The sequence below is a fragment of the Zophobas morio genome, unplaced genomic scaffold, assembly GCF_036711695.1.
Source record: "Zophobas morio isolate AGI-343-1 ecotype UQ-CSIRO unplaced genomic scaffold, CSIRO_AGI_Zmor_V1 ptg000030l, whole genome shotgun sequence".
Taxonomy (NCBI): domain Eukaryota; kingdom Metazoa; phylum Arthropoda; class Insecta; order Coleoptera; family Tenebrionidae; genus Zophobas; species Zophobas morio.
The window spans coordinates 1,267,613-1,289,800 of NW_026972135.1; the positions used below are offsets into that span (position 1 = coordinate 1,267,613).

At 32.3% G+C, this 22,188-nt stretch overlaps 4 protein-coding genes across 6 annotated transcripts in view; 2 read left to right on the plus strand and 2 right to left on the minus strand.

Moving 5' to 3' along the window:
* The window catches only part of LOC135137857 (leucine-rich repeat-containing protein 15-like), a 116,713-nt gene extending 103,543 nt beyond the window's left edge, over positions 1 to 13,170 (plus strand). The window contains exon 2 of the mRNA XM_064067611.1: positions 13,160 to 13,170. The gene's annotated coding sequence lies outside the window, so the exon portion shown is untranslated. The remainder of the gene's footprint in view (positions 1 to 13,159) is intronic.
* The window catches only part of LOC135137860 (ras-like protein family member 10B), a 292,378-nt gene that overhangs the window by 25,142 nt on the left and 245,048 nt on the right, over positions 1 to 22,188 (plus strand). The window lies entirely within an intron of this gene.
* Positions 1,776 to 16,814, minus strand: LOC135139163 (protein neuralized-like). 2 transcript variants are annotated; one of them, XM_064069299.1, is made up of 2 exons: positions 16,723 to 16,814; positions 1,776 to 2,854 (listed from the first exon to the last, which is right to left on the minus strand). In XM_064069299.1, exons 1-2 carry the CDS (start codon positions 16,729 to 16,731, stop codon positions 2,150 to 2,152), a joined length of 714 nt encoding a protein of 237 aa, XP_063925369.1. In that variant the 5' UTR covers positions 16,732 to 16,814; the 3' UTR covers positions 1,776 to 2,149. The 2 variants fall into 2 exon arrangements, with proteins under 2 accessions (XP_063925369.1, XP_063925368.1); XM_064069298.1 differs by lacking the exon at positions 16,723 to 16,814 and adding an exon at positions 16,395 to 16,486.
* On the minus strand, positions 16,549 to 18,167 carry LOC135139161 (E3 ubiquitin-protein ligase NEURL3-like). Of its 2 annotated transcripts, none has more exons than XM_064069297.1 (2): positions 18,047 to 18,167; positions 16,549 to 17,992 (listed from the first exon to the last, which is right to left on the minus strand). In XM_064069297.1, the coding sequence occupies exon 2, from the start codon at positions 17,944 to 17,946 to the stop codon at positions 16,825 to 16,827; it is 1,122 nt and encodes a 373-aa protein (XP_063925367.1). In that variant the 5' UTR covers positions 17,947 to 17,992; positions 18,047 to 18,167; the 3' UTR covers positions 16,549 to 16,824. The 2 variants fall into 2 exon arrangements, with proteins under 2 accessions (XP_063925367.1, XP_063925366.1); XM_064069296.1 differs by having other exon boundaries at positions 16,549 to 18,000; positions 18,047 to 18,166.

Here is a 22,188-nt window from a genome sequence, read left to right on the forward strand (position 1 = left end):
TTTTTCGATTTTTCAACATTTGAGTTTTTCGATTAGTGTAAAACTGTATTTGTAGTTTTTAACATCAATAAAGTATTGATTGATTGATTGATTGATTTCAATTTTTTTTTTTAATTTTTCGATTTATGATTTTCAGAATTTTTGATTTTAAATTTTGAACTTTTCGATTATTCAACTTTTCAATTTTGTGATTTTATAATTTTTCCAATTTTTCAATAACTCCATTTTTGATTGGCAACTTTTCGAGTTTTCAACTTTTAAAATTTGCAGTTTTTGATCTGTAATTATTTGATTTTACGATTTTTGCTTGTTTAATTTTTCGAATTTTCAGTTTCTAAATTTTTACTTTTTCGTTGTTCCAATTTTTTGAAAAGCTTTTTTTTGAACTTCCAGCTGTAAATTTTGCAACTCGTCTATTTTTGGACTTCAAAATTTTTCGTTACTTCGTCTTTCAGATTTGCAATTTCTAGATTCCAAAATTTTTGAATTTTTCGAGTTTTCAAATTTTCAATTTTTCGGTTTTTCATTTTTGCTTATCTATTTCAATTTCCAGATTGTATAATTTTTCCAGTTTTCAATTATTCTATTTTCGATTATGTAGTAACTTTTCGATTTTACGAAAAGTTACTACATAAAATTAGAAAAATAAAAAATTATTTTTCTAATTTTGAGTTTTACATATTTGAATTTGAATTTGAATTACCACTTTTTTTAATCGCACCGTAAACACGTTATATTTTTGGAATCAGCACGTCGAGATTTATGTCTCAGAATGTTTTATGGATTTTTAGACAACTTTTTGAAAATTGGAATTTTTTCCAATGCTCCCCCCACCTCCAAATTTCGGCCCATTTTTGACCATTTTTGAAATTTAACTAAATACATTTTCTTGTAGACTCCGATCTCTAGAAGTCATTTCAATCGTTTTTCTAGAATTGCCAATTGTTATCAAAATTTTTGAACTGTTTTAAAAATCTTATTTCAACACTGAATATTTCGAAAATTTTGCGCCTGGATCGTAAACACATAATATTTTGAGAATCAAGATCTATTATAACTCTGAATTTTTTGAGAATTTGTAGACAACTGTTTCAAAATATAAGTTTTTCCAATACGTCTTCAAATTTCGACCAATTTTTTTTGTAAATTTCGAGCTCTAGAAGTCACTTCTGGTCTCGTTTCCAAGATAACTCCAACTGTTTTCCCAGAATCGCCTACTGAAATATCGAAATTTTTGAGTTTTTTTTAAAATCTGCTTTAAAAATCAAATATTTCGAAAATGTTGCGTCTGGATCGTAAACGTTATATTTTTGGAACCAATACGTCGAGACCTATATCTCGGATTTTTTTGTCGATTTTTACACAACTTTTTCAAAATTGAAATTTTTGCAATACTTCTTAAAATTTCGACCATTTTCGATATTTAGCTAAATTCATTTTTTTACAGATTTCGAACTTTAGAAGTAATTTCCGTTCCCGTTTCTTCGATAACCCCAACCATTTTTTAAGAATTGCCAATTGAAATATCGAAATTTTTGAATTTTTTTAAAAACCTGGTTTTAAACCCGAATATCTCGAAGATTTTCCATCTGGGTCGTAAACACATTATATTTTGGAATCAGTATGTCGAGCTCTATATTCGAGAACTGTTTATAGTTTTTTGACAACTTTTTCAAAATTGAAATTTTTACAATGTTTCCATTTTCTGCAACATTGATCATCAGTAACATTAATTAATTAATTTCTGGTTAGAGGGTGGTTAAAATAAGCAAAACTACTTTAAAAAACTTATATTAAAATAGCAAAAATAGTAATAAATACAATCTGAACACGTCCTTATTCTACAGTGCATTAATTTAGTAGCAGTTTTACAGAAAAAAATCTATACTCTATTCCATCTGTAGAAATCGGCACGAAATCTGCTACAAAGGAAGTTCAAACGCTCAGTCACGCGTTTCTAATCTCCGATAAGAAAATCGTTCCATTTCTACAGATCTGAGCAGCTGTAGATCACTATCTACAAAACACAATAGTCCAAAGATAAGCAAATCTAATCACAACGTCAGCGTTTCGTCATCGCCATTAATAAAACCTCGAGCTCTCCTTAGTTACAATAAAATAGAATAAAAAAATATAGAGATTACACAACTCATTTATAAGTACGGATGACATCCTTAATCACCGCTCTACAAATCGGGCACTGCCCATTCCCCACCCCCTGCCTCTGCTTTACCGCACACTGATAGCACATACACATATGTCCACACTTGTACAGCACCGCGTTGATCTCCTTCTGGCAGCATACCGTGCAGAGCTGATCCGCATTGATGAACTCCTCCCCCATCTCGTACACATCCCCTTCCTCGTCGTCCTCCTCGTCACCAGACACCTCCTCGGACGGCACCACCTCCACCGTGGTCGACACCCCGTCTATATCTAGGATCGCCCACAGCGGTCCCCCCGTGTACACCCTCTTGTAGAAGGAGTCGATCTCCTGGCCGTCGACCCCGAAGTGCACGTGACCGTCTCTGGTGACGTAGTAGAACAAGCTAGTGCCTTCTACGCACATGTTCTTGAATAAGGGCCAAATCCAGTAGCAGCCCATTTTGAACACGTCCAAGTAGGAGTAGTCGACGTCGTCGAGGAGAGTATTGGGGTTCTTGGAGGTGAAGCCGAAGCAGACGGTGCTGGATAGCTGGGTGGAGAGTTTGAGGAGTTTGATCGAGACTTTTTCGTTGACTTTGACGGGGCGCGCGCTGAAGACGAGGCCCTTGCCGTAGCCCTGGAGACGCTGGGCCACGTGACCGTCAGGGGAGAGGGCGATGTTGGCACCGTGGATGTTGTGAAAGCGTAACTGGAACAGGGGAGAAATGTCAAAATTTTTCTTTTTTGAGTTAGAACTGGTTAAAATTTCAGCGAAGAACAACATTTTTCAAAATTGTTAGCGGCTGTACTTACTTAGAGCGTGGGTCGAAATGTTAAAATTTTTGAGTTTTTCGATTTTTCGGTTATTCGATTTGCAATTTTTTGAGTTTTAATCCCAAATTTCTGAATTTTTCGATTTTGCAAATTTTCAATTTTGTGATTTTTCAAATTTTCGTTTGGTCAACGTTTCTACTTACAATTTCTAGATTTTAATAATTTTTCCAATTTTTCAATTAGCAGCTTTTCGAATTATCAACTTTCGAAGTTTTCAATTTTTCAATCTATAATTTTTCAATTTTACAATTTTTTGTTTCCACAATTTCTCTTCCAGTTTTAAATTTTAGAATTTTTCATTACTGCACCGTCTGGATTTGCAATTTCTAGATTCTCAAATTTTTCCATTTTTGAATTTTTCAGCTTTTCGATTTTCCAGTTTTCCAATATGCAAATTTTTAGGATTTCAGTTTCAAAATTTTGAATTTTCATATTTTTCATTTTTGAGTTTTTCGGTTTTACAGTTTTCCGATTTGCAATTTTCTCAGTTTCAGTTTTAAATTTTTCAATTTTTCGATTTTTCAAATTTTCCTTATCTGCAATTTTTAGATTTTAATTTTTTTCCAATTTTTCAACTACATATTCCGATTTCGATTAGCAACGTTTCGAGTTTTCAACTTTTCGATCTATAATTTTTCTATTTTACAATTTTCCATTTTTATAGTTTTTCGAGTTTTCAGGTTCTGGATTAAAATTTTTGAATTTTTCGATTTTTCAACTGTTGAAGTATTAGATGTTTTAATTTTTCGTTTCTACACATTTTAGATTAGCTCTTTCCAAATTTTTTGAAAATTTCGTTCTTTTCGTCTAAAAAAGCCTATGATTTGAAAACTAGAAATACTGCAAATCGAACAGTTGTCTACATGAAAAATTGAAAAATTAATTAATTTAAATAACGAAAAATTGAAAATCAAAGCAAAAATCGGGAAACTCAAAAATTCTAAAGTGGATATTTGGGTTTTTCAACTTATCAATTTTTCATTACTTCGTCATCTAGATGAAGAACTGAATTTTTTTGGAATTACAGTTTTAAAATTTTGATTTTTAAATTTTGCGTTTCTTAAATTATTTGAGTTTTCAGTTTTACATTTTTATATTTATTGATTTTTCACCTTCAAATTTTGTTTTTTTCAATTTTTCTTTTTTCGGCCTTTTCTAGTTGTAATTTTTAATTTTTATAACTTTTCGATTTTCCAATTTTTTGACATTTTAGTTATTCGTCTATTCAGTTGCTCTGTTTCCAGTTTTTCGATTTTTTTATTTTTTAATTTTTCGAAGAAAGATCGAAAACACAAGAGCAACATGAAAAAAATTCCTACTTGACAATTTTTCAAAATTTCAGCTTGAAAAATTTGTTCTTTTTGTCCAAAACTTAAAAATAAAAAATCGAGAACTTGAAATACTAAACATTGAAAAGCCTAAAATTTGAAAACTTAAAAAATTTCAAATCGAGATACTGAAAAATCGATTAATTCAAGTAACGAAAAACTAAAATATCCACAAATTGAAAAATCGAAACATTATAAAAGTGTAAAATTAAAAAAGCGAAAAATTCAGAGTTTTTAAACTGGAAACAAGGAATTGCAATTCAAAACCTGAAAAATTCAAAAGTTGAAGTATGGAAAAATTGCAAAACAAAAACTGTAGGAACGAAAAATTACAAAGAAAACTTGAAATCGGAAAATTGTACAATCGAAAAACTGTAAAATCGAAAAAGTGCACAATTGAAAAATCGAAAAATCCAAAAATTACTATCAAAGCAAATAAGTATAAAACTAAAAAATGGAAAAATTGTGTAATTAAGAAAAAGAAAAATCCAAGAAACAAAAAATTGCAAAATTAAAAATCGAAATATCTAATAAACGAAAAATTGAAAAATCGAAAACTGAAAAATTCAAAAGTCCAAATTTCGACATTTCGTGCTTTGCATTTTTCAATTTTTCAACTTTCGAATTTTTCACTACTTTCTCATCTAGATTAACAATTTTAAGATTCCAAATTTCTCATTTTGAATTTTTCGGATTTCCAATTTTCGATTTGCAATTTTTTGAATTTACAACTTTAATTTTCTTACGATTTTTCAATTTTTCATTTCTTCAATAATTCGATTTACAATTTTTTGAGTTTACATTTTTAAATTTTTGAATTTCCAGATAATTTTTCGATTTTTTAATTTTTGAAAAAACACGTCGAAAACAGACATTTTACAATTGTTCAAAATTTCAGCTTCAAAAATTTGGTCTTTTTGTCCAAAATTTAAAGATGAAAAACTGAGAACTTTAAAATATTATTTTAAAAACTAAGTAAAACTTGAAAACCTAAGATTTAAAAACTAGAAAAAGTTCAAATCGAGATCTTGAAAAATCGATTAATTCAAATGACGAAAACTGAAAATACGAAAAATATCTACAAATTGAAAAATCGAAAAATTATAAATACGAAAAAGTGCAAAATTAAAAGATTGAAAAATTGTCAAACCGCAGAACTGAAAATCGAAAAAATCCAGAAATTGTTAAACCGAGTAAGCTTAGAACAGAAAAATGGAAAAATTGTGTAATTAAAAAATCGAAAAATCCAAAACACAAAAAACTGAAAAATTCAAAAGTTGAAATTTCGTTATTTAAATTTTTGAATTTTTCGATTTTTCAACATCTGAATCTTTCGTCATTTGTTTTCTGGATTAGCTATTTCTAAATTCCAAAATTTTTCTGCTTTTGAATGATTCGATTTGCAATATTTTGAAATTCCGGTTTCAAATTTTTGAAATTTTCCATTGTTCAACTGTTGAAGTTTTCGATTTTTCCTTTCAGATTTGCTCATTCTAGGCTTTATAATTTGTCTCTTCAGCTATTTGATTTTTCATTTATTCATTTCAGCTTCAAAAATTTGTTCTTTTTGTCCAAAATTGAAAGATGAAAAACCGAGAACTTTAAAATATTATTTTAAAAACTAAGTAAAACTTGAAAACCTAAGATTTAAAAACTAGAAAAAGTTCAAATCGAGATCTTGAAAAATCGATTAATTCAAATGACGAAAACTGAAAATACGAAAAATATCCACAAATTGAAAAATCGAAAAATTATAAATACGAAAAAGTGCAAAATTAAAAGATTGAAAAATTGTCAAACCGCAGAACTGAAAATCGAAAAAATCCAGAAATTGTTAAACCGAGTAAGCTTAGAACTGAAAAATGGAAAAATTGTGTAATTAAAAAATCGAAAAATCCAAAACACAAAAAACTGAAAAATTCAAAAGTTGAAATTTCGTTATTTAAATTTTTGAATTTTTCGATTTTTCAACATCTGAATCTTTCGTCATTTGTTTTCTGGATTGGCTATTTCTAAATTCCAAAATTTTTCTGCTTTTGAATGATTCGATTTGCAATACTTTGAAATTCCGGTTTCAAATTTTTGAAATTTTCCGTTGTTCAACTGTTGAAGTTTTCAATTTTTCCTTTCAAATTTGCTCATTCTAGGCTTTATAATTTGTCTCATCAGTTGTTTGATTTTCAATTTTTTGATTTTTCATTTTTTCATTTCAGCTTCAAAAATTTGTTCTTTTTGTCCAAAATTGAAAGATGAAAAACCGAGAACTTTAAAATATTATTTTAAAAACTAAGTAAAACCTGAAAACCTAAGATTTAAAAACTAGAAAAAGTTCAAATCGAGATCTTGAAAAATCGATTAATTCAAATGACGAAAACTGAAAATACGAAAAATATCTACAAATTGAAAAATCGAAAAATTATAAAAGCGAAAAAGTGCAGAATTGAAAAATTGAAAAATTGTCAAACCGCAGAACTGAAAATCGAAAAAATCCAGAAATTGTTAAACCGAGTAAGTTTAGAACTGAAAAGTGGAAAAATTGTGTGATTAAAAAATCGAAAAATCCAAAACACAAAAAACTGAAAAATTCAAAAGTTGAAATTTCGTTATTTAAATTTTTGAATTTTTCGATTTTTCAACATCTGAATCTTTCGTTATGTGTTTTCTGGATTAGCTATTTCTAAATTCCAAAATTTGTCTGCTTTTGAATGATTCGATTTGCAATATTTTGAAATTCCGGTTTCAAATTTTTCAAATTTTCCATTGTTCAACTGTTGAAGTTTTCAATTTTTCCTTTCAGATTTGCTCGTTCTAGGCTTTATAATTTGTCTCTTTAGTTGTTTGATTTTCAATTTTTTGATTTTTCTTTTCTTCATTTCAGCTTCAAAAATTTGTTCTTTTTGTCGAAAATTGAAAGATGAAAAACCGAGAACTTTAAAATATTATTTTAAAAACTAAGTAAAACTTGAAAACTGAAGATTTAAAAACTAGAAATAGTTCAAATCGAGATCTTAAAAAATCGATTAATTCAAATGACGAAAACTGAAAATACGAAAAATATCTACAAATTGAAAAATCGAAAAATTATAAATACGAAAAAGTGCAAAATTAAAAGATTGAAAAATTGTCAAACCGCAGAACTGAAAATCGAAAAAATCCAGAAATTGTTAAACCGAGTAAGTTTAGAACTGAAAAATGGAAAAATTGTGTAATTAAAAAATGGAAAAAATTGTGTAATTAAAAAATCGAAAAATCCAAAACACAAAAAACTGAAAAATTCAAAAGTTAAAAATTTCGTTATTTAAATTTTTGAATTTTTCGATTTTTCAACATCTGAATCTTTCGTCATTTGTTTTCTGGATTAGCTATTTCTAAATTCCAAAATTTTTCTGCTTTTGAATGATTCGATTTGCGATTTTGAAATTCCGGTTTCAAATTTTTGAAATTTTCCATTGTTCAACTGTTGAAGTTTTCGATTTTTCCTTTCAGATTTGCTCATTCTAGGCTTTATAATTTGTCTCTTCAGTTGTTTGATTTTCAATTTTTTGATTTTTCATTTCTCAATTTTCCGAAGAAAGAAATGGAAAATGCAACAGCAACATGAAAAAAAATCTACCTTGCAATTTTCGAAATTTGAGTTTGAATCTTTTCGTCAAAAATTTAAAAATTTAAAATCGAAAACTTGAAATATTATTTTAAAAGCTAAAAATTTTAAAACTACGAAAACTGTAAAAGCACTGACTTGAATAAATCGACTTTGGATTAATTCGAAAGTTAAAATTAAAATTAAATTAAATTGAAAACGTTATATCTACAAGTTGAAAATACGAAAAACCGCAAATCGAAAAACTGAAAAATCGAAAATAAAAAAAATGATAAACTTGAGAAACCAAAAAACTGATTACACACATAATTGGGAAAGTGTTGTTTTAATCGGTCAAAATATCATTATGTCTACAAGAATCCCATTTGAAAAGACAATTGAAAGCAATCTCTTGAAGTGTTTCTGAACTCTCACGAGACATAATCAGACACTTTTCAATAGCACAACCTTGACCGTCTAATAGTACAGCATGTATGATCGTAATGCATGATAGACCGTGCTATTGTTCCCGATGCGACTATCACGAACAAATCCTGTCCATTCTGAACTCACACTTTCAAATACATAATTCATTATATGTGGTTTAGACGTTGATGCTTGGAAATTTTTTTCTGCATATGTACCTACCTATCACAGTCTGAGTCTGAGTGTAATTTAAACGATTGTTTTGAATTCTGTTATTTACTGATATAATCCGCATAATCGCATATCTACGAGTTTCTTGCACATGATTGGTCCAAAAGCACAAATAGGCGGGGCTTAGGGTTCAGTGTAGGAAATATTGCGAAACTAGAGGAAGCTACGCACACGTGACTCATCACGGCGTCAAGAAACCTATAAATAGTATGCCGGTTTTGATGTATAATGTAATTAACGTTAAAGTGTGAAATTATGTGCAGAATACGTGGGATATTTTTAACAACAGATATTTTCTATTTTTTTTTTTTTGAACTAAACTCGTGACTTTACCTTAATTCAAAGAGTAATTTGTGTGGTTGTAATTAAAACATTCGAATTTACTCGAGTTGTGTAAAAAAAAATCAAAAAAATATACCAATCCAACAATAATTTATGTAATCTCTCCACAATCCCAAACGAATGATTTATTAATTTGGCGCAAACTAATTACTCTCTAATATATGAAATATACTACACATGTAAATAGACCCAGGACGCTTCGACTGCACTAAAACATTTCCATACCCATTTTAGCACCCGCTGCTGACTAAACACACAAATTTGAATTTTTATCTAAACCGAAATGACGTCAACGAAATTCAGTAGTTTCCAAATCTGCATTTGGGCAGATAATGCAGTGACGTACATCCACACTGAGCATTTATAGTTGCGACCTCGATTCCCAAAGCATGATAATGAGCGTGGAAAATTTCCCATATTTAAGCGAAAATGATTTTAAATCCAGTGGCTCGAACGTGACAGTTTGATTAATGGCGAAATAACGAAACGACTGTAGTGTTCCGATTTGTACGAATTAAGTAAAGCACTCCAAGGACGAATCTCCGTCTGCTCGACAAAGCAAAACGATTGTCCGGAGCCAATCAACCAAACAAATTAGAGGCAATAATTGTCGCTGTGTTTAGAACGTGATTTGAGCTAGGTCGGGATTTGGTGGTCCACTGCATTACGCAAACAAATTAGTTACATAATTTGCGGCAATTTTCGTGTTGTAAAATTTTTTTATCTTTCGTGGTTTTCCGTTGCTACCTTAAGACGCGTGAGAAGTTCCATATTTCTAATTAAAATACAGGACAAAGCTTTCGCTTGGTTGGGTTTAGTGCGGGAAGGTTTTAATTACGATTCGTCGTCGGAGTGGTCGCGTCTTGCTTGTTTTTGAATAAAGTCGTAAAGCGTGGTTATTTTATTCCTGTTGAACTAATTTAAAAATATAAGACATGTCTTAAAAAATTATATCTGGGGAAAACAAGAGTTATTACTTGGAATTTTCAAAATATTCTTATCGTTGTCGCATGGTGCAATCCTGTTCTATTTTAACCGGATTTATATCTCCGTCGGATTATGAGACTGATAGCGGGGAGACAAAACTGCCATTATCATACGCTTTGTGTTATGTTTAGTTGTGTATTGTTAGACAAAACTCTTCTGAAAAATGGTGATCTTGGAATTTCCATTGTTTCCATGATACTATCAACACAGTAAACTGTAAACTACACAACTCTTTTCCTAGCATTCTTTCCTTTGTTTAAAACTTATTACAAGAAAATACAACTTTGTGAAACTGGGTGCGAGAAATTTTACTTTAATATTTTAATAAGTTAAGGCGTTGAATACTCTTAACAATAGCATATTAAATTTTTCCATTGATCGATATCAACTTTTGAAAGTTTTCGATTTTAGGATTTTTCAATTTTTCGAATTCAAATTTTTTCATTTTTCAATTTTTTGCAGTTTTTCGGTTTCCGATTTTTAATTATTCGTTTTACAATTTTTCCATTCGCAGTTATTTTTCGATTTCCCAATTCTTCGATTTTTCAATTTTTGGTTATTTTGATTATTCGACCTTTAAATTTTTAGAGTTTTCGACTGAAAATTTTTAGATTATGGATTGTTAATTTTTGGATTTTTCAATTTTTGGGTTTCTAGATTTTTAATTTTTCGGTTTTCAATTTTTCCAATTTTTTAATTTATAATTTTTCAATTTTCCGTTTCTCCGTTTTTTTGGAATTACGAATTTTCCATTTCTAAGTTTTTCGATTTTACAATTTTTTCATTTTTCAATTTTCCGGATTTTTAAATTTTTTGCAAATTTTCGACATCATTTTTTGGATTTTATAACTCGTTCTTTCAATTTTGGGGTCTCTCGATTTTTTTTATTTCCACTTTTTCAATTCGCAATTATTCGATCTTACAATTATACGATTTTTTAAACTTTCGTTTTTTCAATTTTTTGATTTGCAGTTTCATGATTTTGAATTTTTTCGATTTGCAATTTTTTAATTTTACAATTTTTGGCGTTTTAAATTTTTAGATTTTTCGACTTTATGGTTTCTCGATTTTTAATTGTCCGATTTTCAATTTTTCAATTCCCAATTATTCGGGTAACAATTTTTCCAATCACTAATTTTTCGTTTTTTTTTAATTTGTCAATTTCTTAAATTCAATTTTTCAATTTTTATTCAACTCTCCGTTTCTTCATTTCTTTTGATTTATGATTTTTTTAATTTTCAGTTTTTACCATCTTCAAATTGCAACTTTATGGTTTCTCAACTTATTGATTTTACGGTTTTTTTATTTTTCGATTTTATAATTCTTTTTTAAATTTTTTTCACGATTTTCAGTTCGCAAATATTCGATCTTATAATTTTACGATTTTCTAATTTTTCGGTTTATCAATTTTTCCATTTTTCAGTTATTTGAATTTAAATGTTTCAATTTTCGTTACTTCAATTATTCGATCTTACTATTTTTTGATTTTTCAAATTTTCGACTTCGATTTTTCAGTTTCTGGATTTACAAATTTTTGTTGTTCAGCTCCTCGATTTTTCGATTTTTCCTATATTCATTTTTTGATTTTCCGATTTTATGGTTTTGCATTTTTTAGGTTTTGTTTATTTTTCGTTTCCTTAATTATTATTTAACTTCTCAATTTTTTTATTTTTGAAATTTTTGATTTTTTAATCTTCTCCAATTTTTTTAGAACTTCCAATTTTTCGATTTTACAAAATTTCGATTTTCTAAATTTTCGCTGTTTCATTTATTCGGTTTTTGCAATTTTTCGGTACTTCATTTATTCGATTTTTCAATTTTTTGAATTGTCAATTTTACAATTTCTCGATAATCAATTTTTCGACTTTTGATTTTTTCGATTACAAATTTTCAATTTTTTAGTTCCTCGATTTTTCTCCGATCTTTAGTTTTTCAATTTTGATGTTTTCTTAATTTACAATTTTACTACAATATTGCAATTTTTGGGTTTTCTGTTTTTTGTTTCTTGGAATCTTCAATATCCGAAGTTTTTAGATTTCATAATTTTTTCATTTTTCAATTTTTGGATTGTCTAAATTTTCGATTTTACGATTTTTTGAATTAGCAATTAAGTATTCAGTTTTATAATTTTCGATTTTCTAATTTTTTGGTTTTTCATCTTCCGATTCTACAATGTTTTCATTTCCCAATTTTTGGGACTTTCGGGATTTTTAATTTTTTTTGCAAATTTTCAATATTACAATTTCCGATTTTTCAGTTTCGTGACCTAGTTTTCCGATTTCCGACTTGGCGATTTTTCGAGTTCTCATTTTTTCGACGACCGATTATTCGACTTATGGATTTTTCGGTTTCTCGATTTCTCAACTTTTCGATTTTTCAATTTTTGGATTCTGTAATTTTTCGAATTTTCAATTTTTCGATTTCTTAATAATTGTCCGGTTGTATCCGTTTTGGGAGTTTTCAGTTTTACGAGTCTTCAATTTTTCTATTTCTCGATATTTCCATATTTTAGTTTTGGACTTTTTTAACTTCTTGATTGTTCGATGCTTCAATTTTTTCCGTTTTTCGACTTTTCGATCTTTCAATTTCTCGAATTTCCGATTTTTAGACTTTTCGGTTTTTCGAGTTCTCGACTTTTCGATTTTTTAGTTTTCAGTTCTTTATTTAATCGATTTTTCTTTTTTGGGACTCTTCAAATTTTCGATTTTTTAAATTTTACAATTTTTTAATTTTTTAATTTTTGGAGTTTTGAATCTTCTGCATTTTCAGGTCTTACGACTTTTCGATTTTGCAAGATCTCGTTTTTTTACTTTTTTGGGTTTTAACTTTATCAATTTTTCGATTTTTAATGTTTCGAGTTTTCAGTTTTTCGATTTACATATAAATTTTTAGATTTTGTCAATTTTTCAATTTCTGGATTTTTCAATTTTTTGCAATTTTCTCATATTTACAATTTTATAATTCGTTTTTTCAATTTTCAGTTTCTCCATTTTTTTTTAATTTTCAGTGTTTTTCTTCAATCTTCAGTTTTTCAATTTTGGTTTTTTTTTTACAGTTTTACTATGTTGCAATTTTTGGGCTTCCTCAGTTTTTTGTTTCTTCGAATTTTCGGTATCTCAAGTTTTTGTTTTATAATTTTTGGATTTTGCAAGATTGTCTTAATTTTCGATTTTACGATTTTTTGATTATAAAATTTTTCTTTTTTTCAATTTCTCGGTTTCTCAGATTAAAAATTTTTAATTTTTCGATTCTGAGATTTTGAATTCGCAATTAAGTACCTATTCAGTCTTATAATTTTCGATTTTTTAATTTTTTGGTTTTTCATCTTCCGATTTTACAATGTTTTCACTTTCCAATTTTTGGTATTTTGAGGATTTTTCATTTTTTTGCAAATTTTCACAATGTATTACAATTTTCGATTTTACAATTTTTCGATTTTACAATTTTTCGTTTTTTCAATTCTTGGGTTTTTCGATTTTACAATTTTTCGTTGTTTCAATTCTTCGGTTTTACAATTCCCTATTTTTCAGCTTCGTGACCTAGTTTTTCGATTTCCGACTTGACGATTTTTCGAGTTCCCGTTTTTTCGATTCCCGATTATTCGAATTTTTAATTTCCCAACTTTTCGATTTTTCAGTTTTTCGATTCTTTAATTTTCCGAATTTTCTATTTTTCGATTTCTTAATAGTTCGGTTGTATCAATTTTGGGAGTTTTCAATTTTCCGATTCTTCAATTTTCCTATTTCTCGATGTTTCCATATTTTAGTTTTGGCTTTTTTTAACTTTTTAATTGTTCGATTCTTCAATTTTTTTCGTTTTTCGACTTTTCGATTTTTGAATGTCTCGAATTTTCGATATTTCGACGTCGACTTGCCGGTTTTTTGATGTCTCGACTTCTCGATTTTTTCAATTTTTCAGCTCTCTATTTTATCGATTTTTCAATTTTTCGATTGTTCAAGATGATTCAAATTCTCCATTATTTTATACTCGTATTTGCAGTTTTTCGATAATTCGGTTTCGGAATTTCTCAATTTTTGGAATTCTCGATTTTTCAATTTCTCAGTTTTCCTATTGTTTACTGAAAGTTTGAAAATTGAAAAAATGGGAAATCAAATAAAAATTGCGAATTGAAAAATTTTAAAATGCTAGTTGTTTTGTAGTCCGCCACATCTTCGACAAATCGGAAAATTCACAAGTCGACAAATCGAAAGCTGAAAACTTGAAAAATAAAGAAATTGAAAACCAAACCAACGAAAAATTAAGAATCGACAGCCTGAAAAATTGAAAAATCGAAAAATTAACAATTATTATTCTAAAAATTTAGAAATCCAAACATTGAAAAAACGAAAAACTAAAATTTGCAAAGAGTCGAAAAATCTAAAATGGAAAAAATAAACAACATTGTGAAATCTCAGTTTAAAGTTTTTACTTAAAATAAACCCAGAATTATAATTTCACAAAATGTTTTTAAATGGGAACTAGATTTACTACTTAATTAAGGTTCCGAGTTCCGGAAGATGTCCACGAGTTTTCCGACTCATCATAACCCCTAAATCGTAATTCTTCCAGTCATAAATACTATGTTATAAACACAACAACCTTTTTTTACCGATTTCTTGAACTTGACATTAAAATTTTTTGTTTCACCCTAAAAAGAACATTTATTCGAACCCAAATACTGATTTACACCGAACACATCTGATCCAAAGAACAATGAAGAGAAAAATAAAATCCATCCCTCAAATAAATCAAATTTATTAAAATAAATAACAAATTTATAACACCTCGGGAAAGTTCCTAAGTTCGCTCTCGTATTTCTATCATGTCACGAGAATCCACGCAAAGCCTCAGGTTTCCGTCGCTTATAAATAATTAACGAAATAATAACTTCGTAGTACGCAGTGGCGGCTCGTCGGGGGCGCCCAATTAGCCTTCTCAACCAAGTAATTTATAAAGTCAATTAGATCGTTCACGTAAAGAGGAAAAGGAACGGGTCCGAGGCAAGAACCTTGTAGAACCCCGCATTCACATCCGCCACACTTATTAATACATATTTAAATAATAAACAACAAATTACAATAAATATTAAAAATAACGTGACAACATGACCTATTCACTGTGTTTTTTTCCTCATAATAAACATGTTATAAGTTATCGACATTTATCTACAAGGGGAATATTTTAAGCGATTGCGTGGAAACAAGTTTGTGATTTGTTTTAATGTTTATATCACACAAACTAACGAGAATTAAAAAAATGTCTTAATTGAGGACAGTAAAAAATATTGCATTATTCGCCGGATGCCGAAGGAATTTTTTCGTTCATTAAATTTTAACAATCGCTTTGTAAAACTATAAATGTACTTATCAGGTTATTACTTATATGGCAACTAAATCCTTCGAATTTCCACGAATAAAGGCAATTAAAAGCGATTGATCTGAATTCGTGTTTGCACATTTTGACTACTTTTGATTAAATACACAGGCACTTCAAAATTCCTGACCTAATCTCAACGATAAACAACTCGAACGAAGTACTTCAACTCCCCTTGAAAACTACACAAGTGATTTCCGCTTCAGATTACTTGCACGTTCGACAGCTTCTAAGAAAGCGTACAATTGTTATGACCACATTCGAACCCGCGCGAAAAATTTTGAAAAATTCGTGTGACTAATATTTTTTGTAGCAATTTGCACCCACTGACGATTTGTTTAACACGTCGACCGTGATTTGCAAAAAATGTCAAACGTCAAAAAAATGTCAATGAAAACAGGAAAACGTCCATGTAGTAGCCACACTACCAGTATGGTAATCGTCAAGCAGGTCAATTATCACTAATTTCACTCTAATTGACTACAATGTGGATGACAGTTAGGATCTGTTTGTTGTAACTGTACTATTTTTGGCTGTTTAATCCAGAACAAACAAATAAATCTCTGATGCGAAACGAAAATTCACACTTCAAGGTATCTTGGTGTGTTTTTTTTTTGCCCGGTGACTAGGTACTTCTGATGTGTTTTATTTAAGTAAATATGTAATTAACACTTGGTGGAGTTAATGACATCATGCTCTTAACCGTTCCAAGTAGGATCAGCCAAATCGAATTAATAGAAAAATTTAGGACGACATTGACCTCCAGTTTAGACTGTTAAATTAGGTACCACTTAAAACCATCTGGTTCTTGATCGAAACCCACTTCAAATAGTTACCACGAGTACGTGATGCAATTATCACACGTCGATAAGGAAATTTAAATAACCCGGTCACAATTTTGCAACCAATCAAATCTAGACCATTAACCCTCACTGCGCCACTGCATTAATTAAAATGTCAAAATTTAAACGACGCAATTAAGCCCATAAAACTTTACAACCCGCTGTTGACAAAACAAAGCGACTACACAAAGAAACACCTCAAGGTGAGTGACAAAACCCACCAGAGGAAGCGGAAGCTTATGCTAATCCGAAGTTTGACATTTCGCGGGTTTACCTTGGTCGAGGTTTCGCTTTTTCTTTTCTTACCTCCGTCATCATGTCTCACTTTACTGATATTCGCACCACGATTGATCGATACGCTTTCACTCGGGACGATAACGCCGCCACTGATAAAGCAGATAGTGGAGATATTTGTAAATAGAAATGAGTGTGAGGTTAGGTTGACAACACAATGACGAAATCAGGAGAAAACTTTATTATATACAAACTCTAACAGGTGTCCGACCCTAACTTTTTTTTTGTTTTGTTTGAGTATTAGATCTGCTAACACAATGCATTATTCTAGAGTACACAAAGTGACGTTTTATCTAATCTTGTCTAATCTTTTTTTGCCGTCGTCTTAATTTCGTCTTACCTCCGCCATCGCAGATTTTACTCCCTACACTACACCGACCGCACGCCACTGTCGACTGTCGACTATGCCGCCTGACTGTCAAAAATTCAGACGAACCGGTTTTCACTTATTAATTCTAATAACATCTCTAATTACGGCCCTGCACAGCGGACAATGCCCGTCCCCCTTTCCCTGCCACTGCTCCACAGCACACTCGAAACACATGCACGTATGCCCGCACCTGTACAACGCCGCCTCGATCGCATTATCGTAGCAAACGACGCACTCTTTCTCCTCGTCCTTCGCCGGTTCCGGGCACGTCATCAAGTGGATCGCCTGCGTCGTGCCGTACACGTTCACGAACAGCCACAGCTTCAAGGTCGCGTCGACGTGCACCACCCCCTTGAACTTGCCTCCGTTCAAATGAAAACTGATCTGCCCGCTCTTGGTCAAGGTCAATCCGATTTCGTCGCCGCAGTTCAGTTTGGAGAAGTCACAAATGAGCACCCAGTACTCGGGCCGGTCCACCAAGTGGTTGACGTTGTCGGGGAGGTCGTCGCGAGGGAGCTGGGCGGGGTCGCAGGAAGTCACACCCAAATGCACGAACCCCTGGAAACGTGGCCCGGGCTGACTGGGCGAGATTTGGATGAGCACGCCCTCGTTGGGTTTGATTGGGCGCTCGGAGAAGACGTACCCTTGTGTGTAACCCTTGTCCAACCGCTGCGACACGTTTTTGGTGACGCGGAGGCTGCGGCTGTGGGTGGAGTGCAACGAAAGCGGCACTGTTCTTCGATTGGTAGTGGATTTGTTAGAAGGCGGGGCTTGCACCAGACGGATGGAGCTAGAGTTGCCGAAGATGTCGAAGAGTGGCCACAGCGGCTGCAAGGGGCGGACCGCACCCGGGAACTTCCCCTTTTCACAATCATCCACACCGTAGCGCACCTCCCCGTCGTTGTTCACGTAATAGAACAAGCTCCGCCCCTGCGTGCACAACTCCTTCGGGAAAAACCACGTCCAGTACCCCGACTCTCTGGCGATTTTCTGGCACGACACCCCCACTTGAGTGTCCGGGTCTCTGGATGTGAACCCCACGTACACGAACCCCCCCAAATTCTCTGCCACTTCCATGAGCTTGAACGTGATCTTCTCCCCTTGTGTGATGGGTCGCGTCCCGAATACCAACCCCCGGGTGAAGAAACTGGTGTTTTGGCGGCGCGCGATGGTACCGTCATGGGTGACCTTCATGTTCTGCAAGCTCCTGGGGTGGAAGCGCAGCGGCGACTCGTCGGAACTGGACGCCTGGGGGCAGTGATTAGAAACTCCCCCTACTATTAATTCTACTTACGCTTGACATGTTGATGCGTCCCGACGCGTTCGCTGCACATTGTTACATTGATCGCGTCACATGATTGTGCACGACGCAGCGAAAATAGCCGACTTGATTATTCTGCCTGGCTGGAAATCGGACTGGTTTATAAAATTTGATGAATCAGCGGCGGAGTGGGGGAAGGTCACAGCGCGCTGTTTGTTTTTGTCACACGAGGCGACAGCGGCGGCGATTTTCGGCAGGGGCGGTGTGTGGCGGCGCGAAATGGGGGTTAGGGGGCAGTGAACGCGGTGAGACGGGTTTACAGTTAGGTGATAAATAAAAGATTGTAATTTTACGGTCGGAGGCACCTAAGTAGTTTCTTTGTTGTGTGGAGATTTGTTTATGGTTGAGGTTTGTTGTGGGTTTAGGGTGATTAGCGGGTGTTTGGACGATAATTTACAATTTCGGTAAAACGATTAGCGATGAGTGTTTACGTGTTGCGGAATTTTTTTAATTTATGCCACTATAAAAGTTTGATTGTTTTGTGTTGAATATGTTGCTTAGTTATCACTTATCAGCGTTTAAAGCACCAAGTGGGTTTGAAATTAATTTGGAACTCTAAATTACATGCCAAATATGACACAGTTTAAAATATGACACAGTTTTGGTGATTTGTGATAAGATTTTACAAACAATAGCAAAATGAGGCAAACATAAACAATGCAGTTTGGTGTCAACAACTTTTTAAAAGTTCTGGATAAACTTTTAATGAATTTGAAGTTAGTTTTTATCTGATGTAAATATTCTTAAAAAAAATTGGTTGAAAATTATTTCGAGAGAACTTCTCTCGCTTCTGAAATACAGTCCAACAAATACTACTTCCCAGAAAAATTATAAAATTTTATTTTGCGGAATTTTACTTTTTCCTATAAAGGTTATTTACTCGATAAGGAGTAAAAACAATATAATAGAAAAAAAAGGTTTCACCTTCTTAAAAAAATAGACTTGGGACCCTCGAGAAGGTTCGCCTCCTTTAAAAGAAGACAGTTGGGACCCTCGAGAAGGTTTCACATTAAAAGAAAAAGACAATTGGGACCCCCGAGAAGGTTTCACATTCTTCAAAAAAGGCATTTGGTGTCCCAGAGAAGGTTTAACATTTATAAAAAACACGGTTGGGACCCCCGAGAAGGTTTCATATTAAAAAAGACATTAATTTGGAGCCCCCGAGAAGGTTTTACATTTTTAAAAAAGATATTTGGTGCCCCAGAGAAGGTTCTACATTTTTAAAAAACACATTTGGGACCCCCGAGAAGGTTTCGTATTAAAAAAAGACATTTGGAGCCTCGAGAAGGTTTTACATTTTTGAAACAGACAATTGGAACCCCTGAGAAGGTTTCATATCGTGGAAAAAATACATTTGGGACCACCGAGAAGGTTTTACACAAAAAAAATAGTTGCGACCCTCGAGAAGGTTTCACAGTAAAAGAAAAAGACAATTGGGACCCCCGAGAAGGTTTCACATTCTTCAAAAAAGACATTTGGTGTCCCAGAGAAGGTTTAACATTTATAAAAAACACGGTTGGGACCCCCGAGAAGGTTTCATATTAAAAAAGACATTAATTTGGAGCCCCCGAGAAGGTTTTACATTTTTAAAAAAGATATTTGGTGCTCCAGAGAAGGTTCTACATTTTTAAAAAACACATTTGGGACCCCCGAGAAGGTTTCGTATTAAAAAAAGACATTTGGAGCCTTGAGAAGGTTTTACATTTTTGAAACAGACAATTGGAACCCCTGAGAAGGTTTCATATCGTGGAAAAAATACATTTGGGACCACCGAGAAGGTTTTACACAAAAAAAAAATAGTTGGGACCCTCGAGAAGGTTTCACATTAAAAGAAAAAGACAATTGGCACCCACGACCATCAATAAAAATTTGTTATGACGTCATAGACATAGATAATAAAAAAGTGACCAAGTCAAAAATTATGTGAGCACTCACTTTTGCTTCCTTAATTTTGAACTCTCTTTGAACACAATGTATTATGGGTTTTGAATAGAAAATGATATTTTGCTCGAAAACTAACAATTTATTTCGATTCTATGTTTATGGACTAGGTCATTTTGAAAAAACTTTGAGAATACGTGTCTAATAAAAATGGCTACGAACACCCGACAGACAGACGGATGGAAACGGGAGATCATCTGCAAAGAGGAATTGATCACTATTGGGTATACTAACCGGAATATCATTTATAAATAAAGTGAAAAGTAAGGGCCCTAGGATACTACCTTGAGCAACTCCCGTTGACAAAGTAGCCGCATTTGGGTATAAGTTTGACCAGAAAATACCCATTTAACTATCTGCGATCTATTTTTTAAGTAGGACGACAGTCAATCATAAGGAATCTCATTTATTCCATACTTACGTAGTTTTGTTAACATTAATTTGTGATCTAGAATATCAAAAGCTTTAGATATATCAAAAATAGTTTTAAGATTTTCAAAAACACTATTTTTAAAACTCCCATTCACACCATAGAAGAACTGGAAGACAGAATTACCGAAGAGTGTCCTCTCATTACTCCTGCTACACTACAAAATGTGTTTGATAACATGAAAAGACGTGTCAATTTATGTATACAGGAGAATGGATACCATTTCCAACAGTTTCTTTGACTTTGTTTTCTCTTTAAGTAACTTTATTCACAAATCAGCAGAAGTTATTGTCTTTCACTAGTTTTTCTAGTTTTCGACAAACAAGAGCTAAGCTTCGTTTGTAAATTGATTTAAATAGTTAATGAACACACGGTATTTAAGATACCACATTACACTAGAAAATTTTATGATCTTATTGTTAAAAGTCCGTCAGAACTGGATCATCTCGAAACTTACGTAAGAATTCCGGAAACCCAGCTCCAGTCGTTAGCACGACCATAACCATTTCCGCCTTCCCAACAACGTCACCTCCTAATTCCCAAAAAACCTTCTTTTGCTGCCCATCCGTTCCATAATCCCCCCAAATCCGGCCTGGCCGGATTTGCAGCCCGAGTTTGGAATTAATTCCGGAACACTCGTCCCCTTCGCATTAGTTACCTTACAGGGATACAGGGGCGGGTTTTGTTCGCCACTTGTTGTGAGCTGGGACGACAGGTATCTCGTGCTCGTTTTTATTGCTTTTATAAAGGCGCCAGGCAAGTTCGCCCAAAGTCGGCGGATATCCGCCGTCAGCGCGGGATGATCAAAGGTGGTGGCGCTTTTTAACTTCCTTCGGGACAAATTCAAAGTTTTAATTGTCGGTCGGTGCATTAAAAGGGGATTCGTTAGAGTTGGACGGTTTTTAATGGAGTTTCGTTATTAGATGGAAAAACGATTTCGGGGGGGATGCGGGAAAACGGGACGAGAGGGGTACGAGTTTAATTACCATACTTAAATATAAAATTAAAAATTTTGTAAGTATATAATAAAGGAAACATGTTGGAAAATTTATTAATATTTTAGCGACTATACGTTACTTAGATTGATGGAGTGACGGGTTGCTTGTTCAAGAACACACGGCTACGAAATAACTGGCGTTTTATTTGATTTTGATATTGAAATAAAGTAGGTTATGAATGAGGGTGATGTCAGACGTGGTGCGTTCTGATTGGTTCAAAGTTTGATGTGTCGCAATTACGACGAATTAACTTCGAGTTTGTGTCGTTTGTACAATCAAAAATGTTTAAAATTAAATTATAAAGAGCGGTTTTTATGCTAAAAAAAGCCAAAATCTACATTTATTTTATTAGGTATTTTACATACTCAGCCATCCTAATCTTCGTTAAAATTTGCATAACAAATTAAATATTTTTCTAAATTTTCAGCAGAAAAATGTTTCCTTTTGTATGTTACGACGTTTTTATATTATTTAAGGTCAGACCAATAGTCTCTAATAATAATAATATAACCTTTATTGCCGAAATACATCGTATATAACAGGCAATTTCTAATAATATACATGCGGAGAAAAATAAAAGTTAATTTAAAAAAGATAGAACTCAGATATAACAAAAAGAAAAAATATTCATCTATAAAAATAAATACATACCTATTATAAGGCAAAAAAATACCGTAACAAAATTTCGCAAAAAGAGTTTGGGATACGTCATTCTACAATGAAAGTCGCCTAAAAGGCATATATCA